The sequence below is a fragment of the Sebastes fasciatus genome, chromosome 14 (genome assembly GCF_043250625.1).
Source record: "Sebastes fasciatus isolate fSebFas1 chromosome 14, fSebFas1.pri, whole genome shotgun sequence".
Classification (NCBI taxonomy): Eukaryota; Metazoa; Chordata; class Actinopteri; order Perciformes; family Sebastidae; genus Sebastes; species Sebastes fasciatus.
In genome coordinates this window covers 11,203,811-11,223,582 of record NC_133808.1, presented here as the reverse complement: position 1 = coordinate 11,223,582, position 19,772 = coordinate 11,203,811, and the positions used below count along the sequence as shown (strand labels likewise).

The 19,772-nt window shown below is 39.3% G+C and overlaps 1 protein-coding gene across 1 annotated transcript; it reads right to left on the bottom strand.

Moving 5' to 3' along the window:
- Positions 1-2,748: 2,748 nt before the first annotated feature.
- Positions 2,749-19,554, bottom strand: tspan7 (tetraspanin 7). Its single transcript, XM_074658784.1, has 8 exons — positions 19,378-19,554; positions 10,641-10,829; positions 10,285-10,359; positions 10,082-10,177; positions 8,444-8,599; positions 8,128-8,211; positions 6,427-6,512; positions 2,749-5,009 (listed from the first exon to the last, which is right to left on the bottom strand). The coding sequence occupies exons 1-7, from the start codon at positions 19,441-19,443 to the stop codon at positions 6,444-6,446; spliced, it is 735 nt and encodes a 244-aa protein (XP_074514885.1). The 5' UTR covers positions 19,444-19,554; the 3' UTR covers positions 2,749-5,009; positions 6,427-6,443.
- Between the last annotated feature and the right edge of the window lie 218 nt (positions 19,555-19,772).

Below are 19,772 nucleotides of genomic sequence, written 5' to 3'. Positions count from 1 at the left end.
CGCTAAATCTGTGGACTAATAAATAAATAATAATAAAAAAATAAATATGGCTATATATATGATCAAATGGGGTTGAACATAATGGCAACAGTGAAAACCACAGAAAACAAGAGAATAAGAAAAGAGGAAGCCGGTTTTGAAGGAGCAGTCAGTACCAGGGCTGTGTATTGGCAAGAATCTGGCGATACGATACGTATCATGATACAGAGGTAATGATTCAATATATTGCGATATATTGTGATACTATAAGCAAGGCGATATATTGCAATTTTTTAAATTTAATTTTAGGAAAACTTTCGTAGTATAAAGAACACCAGAAACACATCACTTTAACATAGGCAAAAATAAAATATTTTATACTGCATGCAAAAAACTGCATGTGATTATCATAAAGTGGGCATGTCTGTAAAGAGGAGACTTGTGGGTACCCATAGAACCCATTTTTATTCACATATCTTGAGGTCAGAGGTCAAGGGACCCCTATGAAAATCACCATGCCGTACCAAAATTTAGGGTAAGTTTGCAGCGTTATTTAGCCTCCTTTGCGACAAGCTAGTATGACATGGTTGGTACCAATGGATTCCTTAGGTTATCTAGTTTCATATGATGCCAGTAACTTCACTTTCTATCTCTAAAACTGAGCCTGCTACAACCTCCGAAAGATTGAACAGTGCCCAGTCCCAACTGCGGGCTGTCGGATTTTTAAGTTAATTAAAAATCAATACAGTGTTTTTGAGAACTGATACAGTATCGCACAACATATGATCACAATACTCGTGTGTATTGATATTTCCTTACGTCAGTAGAGTCTCATGTGTTGCTCTGCTTCTAATGCAAAGTCAATCTATTCCCAAGTAAATAGTGAATTTCGTTTTGGCCTGTAAGTGTGTCAAATTCTTGGTATTTGTCTTTTATTTTGGTAAAAAAAAAAACTTGGTTCATATGTCTTCATACAGGCTGCAGTGGAGCAGAAGGGGTTGTTATTTGTCGTTACCTCTTGTTGGCAGAACTGACAGCCTGTTTTCTCTTTGTTGTCTGTGTCTCAATAGCAGGTTGTTGTCACACACAGTCTGTAAAATGTCTGCCTTTCTCAGTTTTTAGGTTGCTCACGGTAACCCAGATAATCTACCACAGTCTGTCCGTCCTGGAAGAGGAATCCCCCCTCGAGGTTTCTTCCTGTTTTTGTCCTCATAAAAGCTTTTCTTATCCAGGATAGAAGACGTCACATGATGTGCAGATTAAATATAATTTTGTTGGTCACAATTGAGCAAGAGCTGCTTAATGCTATTTAGTTCTTTTATGAATCCAACTGGAAGTTTGCCTAATTTATCCCAGCATTATTTGTTTGTGTTGATGTGTAGATTATCTTCCTTTGACAATCACAGACAAGTTGAAATTGTCTGTAGACTTTCATTTTTAGTCCTAAATATGTATAATTATAGTTAGTTATAGTTTTAGTTATAGTTAAGGAACAACTCAAGGTCTACCAGGTGACTATTGTTTTAAAAGGGAATCTTCATTTATTTCATTTTTGTTGTCCTCATTAAAGAGAGGGAAAATCGCTGCACAGAATCAAGACCATAGGCTTCACTGTATGTGGTGCTCTATTAAAGCAGCAGAATATTTTTGGCATCATTGGGCAAAAATTCCATAATAACCTTTCAGCATATTGTAATTCAAGTGCTTTGAGAGATAACTAGACTTCTGCACATCCTCATGCCCTTTTTCAGGCTTTAAAACATCTAGCCCGTGAAGGGAGACCTTGGCCAATCACAGGTCATTTCAGAGAGAGAGAGTGTTCCTATGAGAAAGTTTGCTCCGGCTGGTGGGCGGTGCTTGGTATTTCCTCAACTGATCTCAACATGGAGGTCGGGTTGCAAACTTTCTCATTTTACAGCTAAACAGTACACTACAAGATGTTTCTGAAAACATTTTATGTGAGAAATAGGCATTACAGCAACAGAATATTGATTCATATTTGATCAGCGCTGCCTAGTTTGACCGTTTAATCAGAGTTCGCGAGTGCTTGACAGCTGCTCAGAGAAGGCAAGGCTCCAGCTCGGCTCTGATTGGTTGTATTCCTCTGGTCTGTGAAATCTTGCAGATGCCATTAAGATCACCGGAGGACACAGAGGCACATGATTTTTTTCAGATTACCTGTCTCATGCACTACTGTCAGGATATAGTGACCGTTTTATAAAAATAACTTTTTTTTTTATCATATTTGCTCCAACCTGCCTACTCCAGCTTTAACTGACAACTCATACACAAACCTAGCAGTCCATTTTTGGTCTACAAGTCCAATGTTTTGGTTGTCCCACACCAAATCATGATAACTAGAACACCCACCCACACATATGTTTATCTACACAACTACTCTCAACATGACTTTAACCTTGACCCGACCTCTTCTAACACTAATCCTGCAGCTACAAATACAACTTGTCCTGATTAATGTGTAGAAACAGCCCAGAGGATCCCTTTTTACATTCTGCAAATGATAGAACAGCTAATAAATCAGTAAAAATATATTGTTCATAAACTGACTAATACATCAACGCTTTGTAGTAAAGTCTCCAAGTTTAACAGGGGTTTCAACTTCAGAAGCAGCCTCCTGGAAACATGTGAAGTGACCTATAGACCAGCGCAGCTTTGGTAAATACATGTAATATGGCACCAGTTTAACTCTACATTTAAAATGTACAGAGCTGTCTCCATCGTAGCAAAATGAACAGACGCTAAACGCAATTGTTATTCTGTATATTTATTGATAATAAGACCACTGATGGTGACTTAGTCAATAGTAGACAGCATGGTGCAATTCTTTTTGAGTGTCTGGTGACCCCATGTGTAAGCAGGATGGTATTACAATTTAGTATTTACAGGACAATATCAGTTTGGGGTAAGGGAAAACATACATTCACTAAATAAATTTACAGCTTTAAAAGCATTAAAGGTTTGAAATGTCACAACCAAATACTGACCAAAATGTAAATATAACAGGATCCACAAAATCTAGATGTTCTCTCTCTCTCTCTCTCTCACACACACACACACACACACACACACACAAGGGAAATACACACTCAAGGTTAAGGAGACAGTCAAATAAAGAGAGAAAATCCCCTACACTCACACACGCATACTGAGAGAGAGATAGAAAATCCCTTAGTGAAACTGTAAACTTAATGCCAACCAAACCATAATAAATATACAGCTAAATTGAAACACCTACATGTTGCACGTTACTACCAACAAAACATTGGCCACAATTACTTTTCCAGTGCGAGTTTCCTATAAACTATCAAACGAATACGGATTAACAGCACAAAGTGCGGAATCAAAACTGCGACACAACATTTATACTGATTAGCATATTAGTATGAGAAACATTACATCATATAAATTACATTTCCGATAAATATCTACAGGTGATGGTGATGATGGCGTGTTGATGCACTACGTAGAATACGGTAAATACTAGATGGAGGCCCGCGTATCTCTAATGTCGACTTCTCTCACTGAAACATACATTATATTCCACCAGGAGAAAACAATTGATATGATTTGATATGACCCTAACAGGCTGAAAATCTGCGTTTCACTGACCTCTTCTGGTTGAACATTTTGCAACCTATTAACACCCAGAATCCTTGTTTTGTTGCACCTGTAACCACCTCGACATCACTGCAACAAGGTGAGAACTTAAGCCTCTGGAGGTCGGCAAAAAACAAGATTTTCAGCTGGTGTTAAGTTGCTCATTAAAGCTAAATCTTGACATTTTGGAATTTAGTCAGTTGCTTTTACATAAACCAGAAAGACAAGTACTGAAACACCACTAAGGTGTCAGTATGCTTCAAATGAAGTGCTTGTTGGATCGTCGAGCTGCACACAAATTGGCCAGATGTGTGGAGGTGTGAAAGTTGGCAGGATTTAAACCTTCTCTCTCTCAATCTCTCTTCCTTTATTATTCACACAGAAGAATCCATCAGTTTTCATCTGACAACACAATGTAACACTATGTATGCCTTTGAAAAGAGAAAGTGTGCGCTGTTATCCCTGTTTGTATGATTCACTGTATCTCTAACTTTTTCCTCCCGCTGTTCCAAACCGCCATAAACTATTTTTACCTTTAGACGACACCTCATGCGAAATACAACATTTGAAGCACACAAACCTTTAAGATAATCGAGTGTTAGTGTTGATTTACAGCCTAAAATGGGCCACCAGCATTTAAAATTGGATTTTGTAGCGAAATCAGTTCATTTCAATGAAATCTCTTGACTGACAGTTAATCTTAAGACTTTAATTGATACCGAACTACAATTCTAACATGTAATTTACATCATAATCTGCTTTTGGGTTAAATTATCAGATCCAAAAAATATTGTGCCTCATCTACAGGTAAAAATATGCTAATCTTCCTTTTCTCTCCTTTGTCAGTTTCCCTATTTTCCATATAAACGTAAAATATCCTCCTCAGCACGCATGATCAGTTCACAAAATGTCACAACCATCGGAATATACAATGGTGAGCAATAGCAAAGTCAAATGCAAAACTAAACCTATCTATTAAAGTATTACTTTCAAGCTTCAGTAATGGCATTCTGTACAAAGATGTGCGGTGGTCTTCTGATGACGGCCGGTGGAGCATGCGTGCGGCCAACTGGGAAGCCAAGTTTCGCCCAATCGCCTATCTGAGACCAACCGCCGTCAACTCAAGACAACTCTGGTCTGCCTGCTTGTTGTAGGCTGTACTGATCCGAGATATGTGCTAATGAGCAACTTTTACATCAAGCAGCGGTGGGATGTGTGGTATAGAACGCTTCGATGCAACAGCAGTTAAGTAAAGGAATGGTGCTTTACAGTAAGATACATTAAGATATTACATTAAGATCACAGGCAGAGAGACAGAGGGAGGTAAATTCCAATTCAGACGTGTGATAGTGTTTTGGGAATTTACTCTCGTCATGTGTCAAGGCTCTTTGTCTCTTCTTCTCTTCCTCTCCCTAAAAAGACATAAACACAAAGAAAGAAGAGTTACTTGTGTATGAATTAAACCAACACTTACTGATTTCATGGCCACTTGGAAGCAGCAAAAACACACTTCACTTTCACCTTAGAAAGTCGTCATGGCAAAAATGTTGGCAAACAGTTGCCTATTTACACATCCAGCAAACACAAATCAACATTTGTGTTTATTTGGAATCATGTCTCTGGGCACATGACAAATTTAAGTCCAATACTGACTTTCCTTTTAGCTCTGATTTGGGGTCTACCAACTCCTGAAGAAAATATCTGGCTCTTTAGCTGCAAAATGCTCCACTATGTTCAACAGCTAGTTACTAACTTTGTTCATCAGCTGTTTTGTGCTGGACAGGTAGCGTGCAGTGCTGGAAACAATGTTAATGAGCAGTTAAAAAACACAGCCCAGTGTTGCCAACTCTTTTCTAATGAAATTAGCTATCAGCACTGGCTCCAAAAGTCGCTAAATCTAGCGAGAATGTCGCCAAGTCGGCAACACTGACATACCCGTCCCTGACATAAACAATGCTGGCAAAGTAAGTAAAGTACCATTAACATCATTATCCAACTCTCTCAACAATGCCCAACACACATATGAAACCATTGCTCCTCGCAAGAGTTGAATGACAAACCTAAAACCTTTGCGGGCAAAACAAGCCAGCAAGCACGTCAACTTTAGCAACCGAACCAAACATGGTAACCAATTCATCCTTTTAAAACAAGTTGGGAAGAAAGCAATGTTATACTATGTCCTCCAACCTGCATGTGCTACCATATGACGTGACTTGGAGGTGTGTTCACAGCGTTTCCACATCGTAACCGAGAGCAGCCTATTAAAAATACTCTGATCCTGATCCTGAACATAACTTAGCCCTTTCAGATGGCAAGGTTATCTGTTTTGGGGAGCTCTAATAGATAGCCTAGTAGTTAATTCTCAGCTAAAGGAAAATAGGAGAATGTTGAAATAATTTCCCAAGACAACACAAGATTTGTTTCTCTCATTTCCCATGTGTTTTCAATGACTGGAAATTTGGTCAATTGTTTTCCAGGTTTTCCAGGATGTGTGGGGACCCTGTTATTACAGTTCTGTGACAGCCACACATACTGGATTTTTTTTCCTTTTTTTGTCAGAGCATTTGATTTATTGATTGCTGTCGGGATGTAATGAGAATTTCAACAAATTCTAAATTTCTAAAATTCATTACCTACCCTAGCTTTAAGCTTTGGGCTGTAAAACCAAAACACCGAGCTGAAATGAACTATAAATGCAGAGTTGGTGATAATTCTCTGACACTATAAGTGACACCTTTTACATTATCCTAGTAATGTTATTCATTGTTAGTATAAAAACATTGATTTTAGCAGCTTTAACTCTAAATATGTGTGTTAAATGTCTCTCACCTGCTACGGCACATCAGCTAAACCATCTCATACTGATTGGCTGTGATGATCCTGGACAGACAGCAGGCCAGCAACATGCCAATCAGCTGAAAGACAGACAGAAAAGGGTTTTGGATTATTTCATGTTTGGGGTAAACAAATATTTGGATCAACATCTTCCCAAAATCAAGACGTCATTTCCTTTGACACCTTCTCATTCCTGTTGTTACTAGTATCTCTCCCTCTAGCATTGTTTCATGTGTTTGTTTAGAAGAACAAGAAGAAGGATAAGCGCCTGTGCATTCTGTCAAAAGTGATTTTGATTTGTCAGAGTAGTAAAAACACAGGTGTTACTAATAACATTAACAATGGCTCTGTTTTATTCAGGTGTCCCAGTAAGCCATGAAAGTGGCTGAATTCGAAACCGCCTACTACATACTACAGAGGAACGCAGTATGCAGTATACAGTATACTGTACATACTGCGTTCCTCAGTAGTATGCAGTATGAAACTGTTAAAGTGATTTATTTTGCAGTAAGCTAGATGAGGCTTAAGCCTTTAAACAAGCTCTTAAAGCACTGGACCAAAAAAACAAACTCGTACCACTACTGCAATATAATCGATAAATACAACTTTAATTTTTTTTGTTTGTGACTAATGTTTGTTTGCTTTATAAGATACTGCAGGTTTAGCTCCACCCCCTTAAACAATTTATTGTAACAGCTCATGGTGAAGGAAGACAAACAGGATCATCAACGAGGGCTTTTTCAGTTACAGCCACAAAATAGTGGAATGATATCCCCACATATTAATGTCGAAAAGGGTCATGTTGTCTCAGCAGGTATCTCTCTGCACCGTCAGAGGCAGCTCTCTCCCTCGCTTCTTCCCTCGCCACTGGTTCTCGAGCGAGCTACGCCCGCTGGCGATTGTGGAGCTTTTCAACTCCAAAAAGGCAGATAACCACAGGTTGTTGTTAATGTTATAATGGACATTTGGGTTGTGATATTCAAACAAACCATCCTTCAACAAGGAAATAAATGCCTCTAATCTACGAGACCGGTCTCTTGCGAGAGCTCCAGCTCATAACGGTCTATGAGCGTGACTGCCCGGCTGGCGAGGTAGTGACGCTGGCAGGCGGTAGCTTGCTGTCACGGCAGTTTGTGGAGCTTCTAAACTCCAAAAAAGTTGAAGCAAATGTTCGATTCGCCATCTGATATCGTAAAAGTGAATTTAGTGATGAAATAGAGCTACGAAAACTGTAAAAAACGGGTCGTTTTGGCTGCTGTTGTTGTTGTGACCATAGCCTGTACCGTTCCAACGCTTTGCATTATGGGATAGGTAGACTAGTCCGATGCATACTGGAGATTTTTTCCAAATCAGTACGACATCCGGGTATTTTTAGCATACTGTAGATTTTGTTTTTGTTTGCATACTACATGCTATATTTTGGCCAAATCAATACGTACTACTGGTATAGTATGCAGTTTCGAATACAGCCAGTGTGACAGTGAGCCTGCACAATACTCAAACAGCTACACTGAATTCATCCATCATTAATGTAAATATTTACACCTTTGCTTTTCCCACATGTCAAAATGTCTTTATTTATTATTTAATAATAATAATATTAATCATTTATTGATGCTAAAACATCACACATGCCATCTTATATTTGCACATCATCATCTGCAAAACATGACACACTTTTTTTTCAACTCTTACCTGTGAGAAGGCGATCCCAAACGTCACGCCTGCAATAATGGCCATGTTGGTCTCCATGAATGAAGTGACCAGCTCGTAGCAGCCCTGCAACACAGGGGGCAGGTTAGTTTGCAGGGGAGGGTACTGGGACATGTTATATGTGCAAATTAGTGGCAAGATGGATAACTGGGAGACTATCTGAGGCAGTTGTTAGTGAATGGAAAGAGGGGGATGATTTGAAAAGGTGAATGAGGGCCTGTCAGATGTAAATACAGTCACCTTCTGACTGGTGAGATTCATAAACTACATAAAGCAGGATATACAGTGACATACTGACCTGGTGGTAGACCTTGTTCGGGGCTAGAGTTGCATTGCGGAGGTCTTCTGGGTTGCAGTCGGAGGAGTTGAAGCAACAGCTGGCAGGAATGCCATTGGAGGGGTAGTACACACTGCCAAACCAGCTGGTGTAGTTGTACACTCCACAGCAACGCAGCTACAAATGCGCAGAAAAGGACAGAGCATTAAGAACAGATGAGAAATAAAAGACTTGTATTATTTTATATTTTTCTCATTGTCAACAAATCCCATGTGAAGACCAGAAAACAGCAACGTGTCAGTCAGTCTGAATAGTTTCCGACTTCACTACCTTGTCTGTTGCACTCAGGCCCTATTGGCTATTATTGAAGACATAAATCTTTAGTTTAATTAAAAATAAAAATAATAATTTCCTAAAAGAGCAGAGCACAGTAGCTTTTAGCAAGTGCTAATCAAACAGTAGAAAATAATAAGATACTATAATCTATAGTTATAGATAGAGATATAGAGTCCCACGGTGCAGATTAAACCGTTACAAACATTCATTCCTGCCGATGTCTATTAAACTCCTCAACAACTCGTAACATAAAGCTATCATAATGACAGTGCAATATGTTAAATAGGGACAGTGCAATATGTTAAACTGGGACAGTGCAATATGTTGCATATGTGTAATATTGGACTATTCTCTGTGCAATATGGGCTAGACGGTAGACGGTGCAGTGCACTACCGGTGCAATACCTGCCATGGTGTGTGTGATAGTGTATGCCATTATGTACGTGGACTGTGTATGTGTTAGAGACATCTGTTTCTGTGAAACTGTTTCCCTGTCTGATGTGGAATTGTTTATTATTGTTGTTGATGCGGTTTTAATTTAGTGTTTGTAGCTGCAGTTGGACGGAGTCCAGGAAAAATTTCCCCACGGGGACAATAAAAGTATATCTTATCTTATCCTATCTTATAATAATAAATAGGGCATTTATTGGGGATTATTTTCAGCTGTGGTTTAATACATATTTGGTGAATCATTTTTTATTTATTTTTGATGACTCATAATAATTTTTTTTGGACAATAGAGATCTATGGCATGACAAATAAGCTACATTAGGCTTTGGCTACACATATATAGGCAACACTTGTTTAGAGCTGCAACGATTAATCGATTAGTTGTCAACTATTAAATTAATCACCATCGATTAATCAGTTTTCAAAATCTCTGATTCCAGCTTCTTAACTATGAATATTTTTGGGTTTCTCCTCTATGACAGTAAACTGAATATCTTTGAGTTGTGGACAAAAAAAGACATATGAGGACGTCATCTTGGGCTTTGGAAACACTAATAGACATTTTTCACTATTTCGTGACATTTTATAGACCAAACAACTAATCGATTAATCAAGAACAATAATCGACAGATTAATCGACCCTGAAAATAATCGTTAGTTGCAGCCCTACATTTGTTAGTAGCATAAATTAATTAGAGTTTTTGTCTTTTGATGGGATTTGTTGTCAACAAGAAAAAGATAGAATTGCTAGTGTCGTCCTTTAAATAAAAATCGAACCTTTAGCGTTCAGGGTTGTGTTTTGGTTTCCTGCAGACGCGTATTTTAGCTGTTTCACCTTGGTGATTTTGTGTCACGGGGGGGGGGGGGACTCACCTTGTGCTGCAAGTTATCAACAGCGCGGCTCGCCTCATCCTCAGCGTTGTAGTTCAGAACTGCGTCAGTGTACGTCCTGTGAAAGGTTCCCTTTATCTGCAGCATGCAAACACGTGCACAGAATCACACACGTTAATGCATAAGAGTGCTTCACACAGCTTTAGTGTTAGACTTGTGTGTACCATCGTGTATTGGATGCTGACCTCATGGCGAAACACGAATCCAGAGATCCCAGCCACTAACTCAGCGAGGAAGACGAGCGACAGAAACATGGCATACTACAGAGAGAGAAGGAGAAAGAGGGAGATTTGCATAGTTTGCATGAAAACCCTCTGCCTTAGTGTATCATTTGCTTATGTACACATACACACGTACTCTAACACACTCACTTGACCACCATTAGCCGAACTAAGTGCCCTTCCGCATCTATTGGATTTCTGATCCCTCTCCACAGGATAGAGGTCAACCATTATTCCCTTTATCATGTGACCTGAGGCTAATTAACCAGCATCTCATCCTGCTACATTACACCCCACCCTTTCTCCCTACAGCCTCTCACCAGCTTCAGCATCCATGGGCTTCCTCTGCAGGTGGCGAAGCATCCGAACAGGCCAAAAACAATGATGACGGTCCCGGTGCCGATGAGGACGTATGGGGCGTTGGTGGAGTTGTCGGCTATCAGAGAGATGTACGGGCCCAGCATCAACTTCCCCCATACTCCCACTGCCAGCAGGATAGCTCCTGTTATCTAGAGGGCGGAGGGAGGGGGGGTGGGGGGAGTTGGAGAGATGGATGTAACAAGAGAGAGCACAGGAAACAGAATGAAAGCGGGGAACGGGCCTTTATCTCGGCACTCCTGCGAGATTACAATAGCTGTGTTTTAGCAGCCGTGGCGAGGGGGAGGAGGAGAGAGGGGATCAAGGTGGAACAAAAAAGCAGAGCAATTAGAGTAAGGAGGAGGAGATGGCAGACAGAAGACACAAATTCATCTGCCGTTCGGGATAGCAATCACCTGCTTTATGAATATGCCTTCACACACACACAGAAAGAAAGAGAGAGAAAGAGAAAGGGGACATATCAAAGAAGCTCTTTGATCCGAGGCGAGACGCTTCCTCCTGTTGCGCCTATCTTAGCATTTCAAATGAAGGCTGCGGATAAAAGAGGGTGTTGTGCGTGGCAGCTGAAGCGGCGTGTGTCTCAGCTGGGTATGTCTTACTGGCATTGGAAAGAGAGCGGGGTGTGGAACGGCTGCTGATGATCAGACTCCAACGAGGGCCAACTCATCATCCTAACCTCCCTCCTTTCCAAGAGGAGGCTGTTCGCCGTCCTGCTGCCAGGCCCTCTGACTAGAGAGGGAGCAGTCTGTACAAAATGTCTCTGTGCACCCTGAAACCTCGAAAACTGATGAGAAGAACACTCTCAGCTCTCAGCGGAAAATGAGCCAATATGACTGAAACAGCAATGACTCCATCAGTTCCCTCTTAACAATTAGTCAACAATGTCCTGAGGCTTAATGTCACGTTACGTACAAATAACAAGAATTCAGAAGTGATTAACAACTATACAAACATGATTTCTTAGGGCTGCCATGTTCCCTCTCTGACCATAGTTCTGCAGGTTAATGACTGTGTTAACAACATTTACACTTTGCCCCATTGGCAGGGTGTGCATATAATGACTGGGCAAAGGTTTTTACCACCATGACATATCACCAGTCTGTCCTTTGACTGCTGTATTGTTCTAGATTTGGTCGCAGTTTAACCGCAGGTATAAGGAGTCCTTTTAGACTGGACCACAGTGAGAGTGGTTTTAAAATGTCTGTTACTAGCTACTGTGTAAAACGGCTGAACTTGATAGTGTCTCATGCAAACATCCACACACGAATTTGCATATCAACACTATGACACACAAGGACGATGAGTTTCAGCTAAGGGTGAAATGATAAAACACATTACACACACACACACACACACACACACGCACACACACACACGTGCAGCTCCTGGAGAAAGCACAAAACTATATTTTGAAATTATAGATACTCTGGTTTAAGGCTGCAACAAGCAATTATTTACATTATTGATGAATTGTTTGGTCTATAAATTGTTAGAAAATAGTCCAAAAAAAATTCAAAACCCAAATATATTTAGTTCACTATCACAGAAGAGTAAGAAAACCACTGAATATTTACAAAATCCTGTAGCAACTCATAATATAATAACTGTGCATAATGTAATAATTTAATTTTAATAAAAGCTCATGATGTAGTCATCAGCATATAATGTAAGAAAACCATGAACGCATAATGTAATAACAGTTTGTTTTTGTAATAACTTATTACATTATGAGAACACTGTTGAATAATTTAATAAATTCAGAACATAGTGTAATCATTTTTAAAAAAGAGCCCTCTGCTTGTGTCTGAGTAGAGAGAGAAAGTGGTTAACTGATCATCAGAATTGTTGTTGGTTTCCCACACTATTGCTAATGCATTTCTCTCTTTGTATTTATAACTTAAAGATGTAGCTGTGGTTTCCATTACGTAAGCTGAACCTGCAAAAGAGGGTATTATTGACGAGCTGTGGGCAGTTAGATGCGAGTTGGATGAATCCTCAGTGGCATGACATTTGACGGAGCTGAACCACATAGTGAGAACTAAGCCGGAAGATTTTCTATTTAAAATCGTCTCAAGAGTTGTCTTGTTTTATCTGAATCCTCATCCTGTTGTTCCCTCTACAGCTGTAGCTGCTGTGTGCACGGATTACATTTTCTCAAGGCCTATGTGTCTTTTGTTTGTTCAGTAGTGTACAATCTCTAAACACTTGTGCTGTAGCTATTAGTGAGGCTGAAAATGTCCACTTAAACTATAGAGTCCAAGCATACTTACTGAAAAAATGATCTGAAAATATGAAATGAAATATGGTAACAACATGGTAAACATAGTCAGAGACTCTCCAGGCTCCACTTGGCCACTTGGGGGCAGCTGTAAAAACAACACTGACATACAGTTTCATCACCATACAAAGCTGATATGGTGAATGTGTTAGCAAATAAAAAAATCACTATTTACACATCCAACATTAGCACTGACTTGGAGTCACGTTTCTGGTCACCTGATGAATATAAGTCCAATATTCACTCTCTTTTAGCTCTGTGTTTGGTCTCAACCAACTCCTGAGGGAAATATCTGTCTCTTTAGCTGCTAGATGTTCCACTATGTTCACCAGCTAGTCGCTAACTTAGTCTGTCCCCAGTTTGGGGCTGTCTATTCATCTGACCCATTGTTAAAGGTGCAATTGATAACACTGATAACATTCAGCCACTAGATATCACATTCTCCCACCTCCGTTCCATTGTATTCCCCCTAGAAGTGGGAACCAAACATCAGATATCTTCCTCAGAGATAAACAAAACATTAATTTTGGACCCGTCAACATTTTTTAAATGATTAATTCATAATCATAATATTTTATTTTTAGGAAAAGACATACTTTTATTCAGCCCCTTTCTAAAAGCTCTGTATTTAATTATTCGTCTCCATAAAAATTTTATCAATTATACCTTTAATGTAAAAGTATTGAGCAATGCTGCTTTAACTAGTCAGAAGCCGGAGCTGTCTCAGGTTGTTCTTGGTCCTAAAGGAAATATAGACCTAGCTATCCTTCGCAAATTAGATTATAATGGATTATAATCCTGTAATGGATGAAAGGCTTTGATAGTGAAACTGAACAAGTTTGTTTGGAAGGGATGCACCTTTAGCTCTTATTGTAAATTGCTTTAGACTAGGGATGAGAAGCATGGATGAAATTATCTATCACAGTACATAATATGTTATAATGTTGTAATTTTAGATCACAATATGAATAAATATATTGTGACATGGTAAATTTTTTTTAATGATGAACTGTTTATGGATAACAAATAAAGACAGGAATTTATGTTTAAGGCTAATGCAGCAAATTAAATACATGACAAATGAAAGGTACTTTATCAAATCGATGCAAAAATCCAATACTGCCATAAACCAGTTTTGCTCATTGATTTGCAACCTTGCCCACAATGGTCTTATAATGTGGTTCTCAAGCTGTGGGTTGGAGCCCTCCAAGCAGTCACAAGATGACTAACAGTATAAGAAAGCAGAGCAACTCATTTCTGCTACACAAAATTATGTTTATTTTTCTGACTTTTTTTTATCTTAGCTTTTTGCTTGTGAATTACTGGATAATTTTACATCTTTAGGCCACTAAAAAGTATTAAAATAACACTATTTGAATGTTTGATTGAAATGGCCACCAGGCATAGACATGATTATGGTATTAAGCCAAAAGCCCAAAAGGTTGAGAAGCAGTGAACTAACACCTTAGACTGTATATAACAAGTGGACGTTGTCACCCATTGAAGTCACCCATTGGTTTGTGGACTGCTGTTTTGAAGCCTTGAGGCATTTTGGTTGTCGCCATCTTGTTTTTTTGCAACCAAAAGTGACACGAGAGGGTGGAGCTAGGTACAACCAAACGCTAAGACATTTTTAGGCAACCAAAATGTTAAAATTAATGAACTGAAAACACACTGTGAAAGACTGTGTAAGAAGTTCCAAGACAAAAACACGGACGACTCCCAGACAGGTCAAAAGGTAGCCACGCCCTGAAACATACCCTGCTTTACGGTCTATTTTACTCTAAATGGGACCATAATTTACTAAATGAACATCATGCTGTATTGAAGAAGACTTGAAACTATAGTGATTGAGAAATTAATATAAAGTTTTATACAGCCCAAAGTGATGTCTCCAAATGTCTTTTTTTTTTGTCAAACCAACAGTCCAAAGATATTCAGTTTGCTATCATGTATGACAAAGAAAAGCACCCCATCCTCACATTTGGGAAGCAGAAAACGTTTGCCATTTTTGATTACAAAATAACTAAAACGATTATTCGATTATCAACATAGTTGCTGATTAATTTTCTGTCAATCGCCTTATCGATTAATCGTTACAACTCTAATGTAAAGGACGCCTTCTTTTCAGCCACTCCCCGGCTGAATTGAAGGCCTGCAAGGCTGATGATTCGATTGGTCGGTAATGACATCTACGGTTTCTATTAACAGCGATTCTAGCAGCCAGAGTAGACTGTCATTTCAGAGAACAGTCCTCTAGATGACGATGTACTCACTGTTTATGGCCTACATTATCAGTAACAAAATGTCTCGCCCCCTAAGAGCTTCCGCTGCATACAAATAACGGATCGTCTTGTCATTGCTAAAGTGTTCATTTTAAAGCCAATGGGGAAATTAAGTCCAAGGAGCTGGGGCAAGTCATCTGCACTTCATGTGTGCTGCTGAATCCCAAACAGCTCCAGACCCCCTTTCTCCCCCCCTTCTCCTCCCTGTATGTTTTGTTTGAAATTCAATGCCAGGCCGGCCACCCTGGTTACAGCACAGTTTAAAAACAGGTCACCCCTCTTCCCTCCTCCTCCTCCTCCTCCTCCTCGTTCTCCTCCTCCTCCTCCTCCCCAGGCCTAATAAAGCAACAGAAGGTGCGATGACAATATATGCTGGCGAGGACACCCCACAGACCCTGCCACCTGCTCTGCATTTAACCGTCCCGTGTGTGTAAAGTATGGCGACGTAGCTATTCACACATAAGACATTATTCGCCGCGACAAGCTGATGACAGTGAAACCGAGGCCCCGGCATTGAAGGCAGCTATCCCGCTGCCAGTGAACCTATCCATTGCTTCACCCCTCGGGGTTCGAAGACAGCCACTAAGCTGCGAGACACTTCTGCACTTTAGACATCTGAAACCTGACGCTGTCGATGTAAGGGAGCGCAAAGAGACACCCCAATCCTGACTAAATATAAAAGTTCATGTCAGTGACAGCAGCACATGTCTGCAATGCAGGGAGATACGCAGCACAGCTCTTCTCTCTTTAAGCATTCGTGAACACAGAACTGAAATGCTGATATCAGCTTCTGTGTTTCCACCAGGACTCTCCTCTGCAATGGTAGGGGTTGGTTTAAGGAAGCAGAGAAAGTACTCAGGACAGATAAATCTCTTCCATGTGTTCTTATTAGATAATCCTACCCTGAATATGTCTGGCTGCGATCAGAAATCAGTCTATTACCCAGAATTATGGTCAAAACCGCACTAAGTTCATCAAACTGCTTGTCACAGTATCATATTGTTGCTTGCTCGGATGCTAAATCATATGTCAAGACTCTGATGATAATCAAAAGGTAAACAAAGGCATATCCAAACCATTTAAAACCAAACAGGGAATAAGAAAATACTATTTTAATTCTTAATCTCAAGAGTAATTTATCCCAAAATTGGAGGCAAATTTATTTGGTTTGAGAGATGCTCTCTGGAGTGATCTGCTGGCTCAAATCCTGAGGACACTTACTACAAAGAGCCTTAATTACAGTGAACATATGAGCACAATCTATTCTTCAAATGAGTGTTGTTATATACTGCATGCTCAGCATTACAGCATTTTTACGAATTTCATATCAGAGTGAGGCTTTGCAGCTTTTAAGACCTTGGCAAGAAGTCCTTCAGAGGTATTGATTCATTGATTTTGGGGTAATTTGAGGCTTTCGCGGTGCTGTGTTATGCGTGATATTGTCAAGCATGTCTAATGTTTTTGCGGTGGACAAAATATCACGCAGAGACAGTGGAATGTGCACACGTCCACGTCCAACCCCAGCTGGGTACAGGTGCAGGACAAAAACAGCATACAAAGGAAAAGGAGAGGAAGTCCACACACTGATATTTGCAAGATCCCCAAAATGTTGCCTGTTTTTAGTTCGCATGGATGATTGTACGCAGAAAAATTTAATTATTGGGAGCTTGCGAATGCCTTTTTGGTTATGGAACAAAATATTAGAAACACTGGCAACTATTTTGATAATCATTTAAGTCATTTTTCAGGCAAAAAATGCTGACAATGTTATGGATCCAGCTTCTCCAATTAGTTTAGTCCCCAGCATTTAGAAACTGTTGGGCATTTTGCATAATTAACACAATTAGCATTATCACATGTATGTATATTATTTCAGCGACTGCTTGGCCGATTCGGACAACATTGGAGTAGTGGTTCAAAATTCAAAATGGCCAATTAAAACCATATTACAACTCCCGGACAGCCACATTTTTTATGAAGTTGAAGTCAATTTAGAAGTTTTAGAGGATGCTGAATCGATTGGATTGGACAGAGAACTTATTTGAAATAACTTCAACTCAAATAACTAGACTCACAATTGGGTATTGAAGGTAACAATGGCAAGAACCACGCCAAACTAGAATAATATGACTATGGCTAAATAATATCCTCAAGGGAGAAGGGAGAGCATCATACAACTAAACATGTTTAACAGGTACACTCGAACATGTGAGTTCTGAGACATGTTTTAAAACACAAGTAGACCCAAAATGATCAGAGCAGAAAACTGTATGTGCACTAGTAACTCAACGCGTTACAACTTGAAAACTTTCATTAGGCAAGAGCGCCGTGCCGACATATAGGTTTAAACTTTGTAGTACTCAACATTTCTGGGTTCACATTGCTGGCCAGTAGACTAAATGTGAGGATTTGCTTATTTACATTGTCTTACATTATAGTAAACTGAATATCGTTGGGTATTGAACTGTTGGTCAGACAAAAAAAAAGTTAATTATTATGTATTAATCGATAATTTTAAATAACTGTTAGTTGCAGCTCTACCTTTAATACAATGCTGTATTATACAACACAACCAATAGCCTCAAAAAAAATGTCAACAAACAACTACAGTAGTAATCTCAACATTAACTTAACATTTAAAGTAAGTAGCAGGTTTTTTCTGGTTTAAGTGCAGTGGTGGAATGTTCCGTAGTAAAAGCACTATACTTAAGTTTGAAGTACTTTTACTTTTACTTCACTCCATTCAACTGACAATATTAGCTACTTCAGATCCAGATTATTAATACAAAATATAAATCAACTAATAACAAGATGCAGGATTTTACTTGTGACAGTGTATTTTAACACTGTGTATTACTACTTTACTTCAGATTTTGAATGCAGGACTTTTATTTGAAACAGTATTTTTACACTGTGGTATTGCTACTGCAGCTACAACATAAAAATGCTTCTTACATCTTAATGCCTTGTTAATAATCATCAAATATTAGATGTACTCACATGGGCCATTATGCTGCAAAATGAGTACTTTTACTCTGGACACTTTTGCTGATAATACTTCTGTAGCCTATGTTTAATTAACTATGATTTTGAATTTGTAGGACTTTTACTTGTAGCAGAGTATTTTTACACTGTGTATTACTACTTTTACTTGAGATTTTGAATGCAGGACATTACATGTAACAATAGTTTTTTTACACGGTGGTATTTTGAATGCAGGACTTTTACTTGTAACAGAGTATTTCTACACTGTGTATTACTACTTTTACTGAAGATTTTGAATGCAGGACTTTTACTTGTAACAGAGTATTTTTACACGGTGGTATTACTATTTGACTTAAGATTTTGAATGCAGGACTTTACTTGTAACAATAGTATTTTTACACAGTGGTATTACTACTCTCGACTTCAGCTATACAACATAAAAATGCTTTTTACATCTTAATGCATCAGTAATATTAGATGTACTCACAGGGGCAATTATGCTGCAAAATGAGTACTTTTACTTTAGATACTTTTGCAGATAATACTTCTGTAGCCTTCTTTAAATTAAGCATTAAGCATGATTTTGAATGCAGGACTTTCATTTGTAATGAAGTAAACCTTACATGGTGTGGTATTGGCCTATCTGTATGGGAATATATAGAGCCTACTAAAGGGTGCAAGGTCCCTTTAAGAATCTATAGCAACCTGCCCCATAATGTGCATTATGTGTTGATAAAGGGGCCTTATCAAACAGACAAGGCCCTTCACGTTGCTCTCATCACACAGAGTTAAATGGTGATGTTATAACATCCTCTTCCTCTTCGCTGACTGACAGCAACCATGATGCTATGTGTGTGTGTGTGGGGGCTACAGTATGTGGACACCACTAACCAGTCCGCAGCCAAAATAATGTGCAAACCTTAAACACGAGTTATATAATACAAAGACGATAAAATCCACATGTTAAACGATGAATTAAAGCAAGCAGTTTTCATTTTCCATGCACACAACAACAGCATGATCCCGTCGATGCTGCTGCTGCTGCTGCCAGTGAACACCCTCTTCATCATCACGCACAACAGAAAAACACATTATGGTGGATTAAAAACAAAAGGGAGAAAGGCTACGTACCCAAAACACGAAGGAGTATACGATGAGGAGGGTTTTGAGGCAGGTGATGACCGGTTTAGTCTCCATTGTGGAGCCTACGTTAAACCCCAGTGTGTTAATAACGGGGGAGAGAAAAAAACGTCTTGTCGCGTTGCAACCGTTCAGTGATGCAGCCACACAGCGTCACTGGAGACGCGCACCACACCAGCCTGCACGTTACATTATCATGCATTTAGCTCCTAGTGAGGGATTGTATCCTTTATTGTGGAGACAAAGCAATACTGGGCCCATTATGTCATTTCCCAAAAGCATGATAAAGGTTCGGCAAGGTTTTTGTGTGTGTGAGAATAGCAGTGGTGGATTGTAACTAAGTACTTTTACTCAAGTAGCCCACCTATACAATACAATTTAAAGGT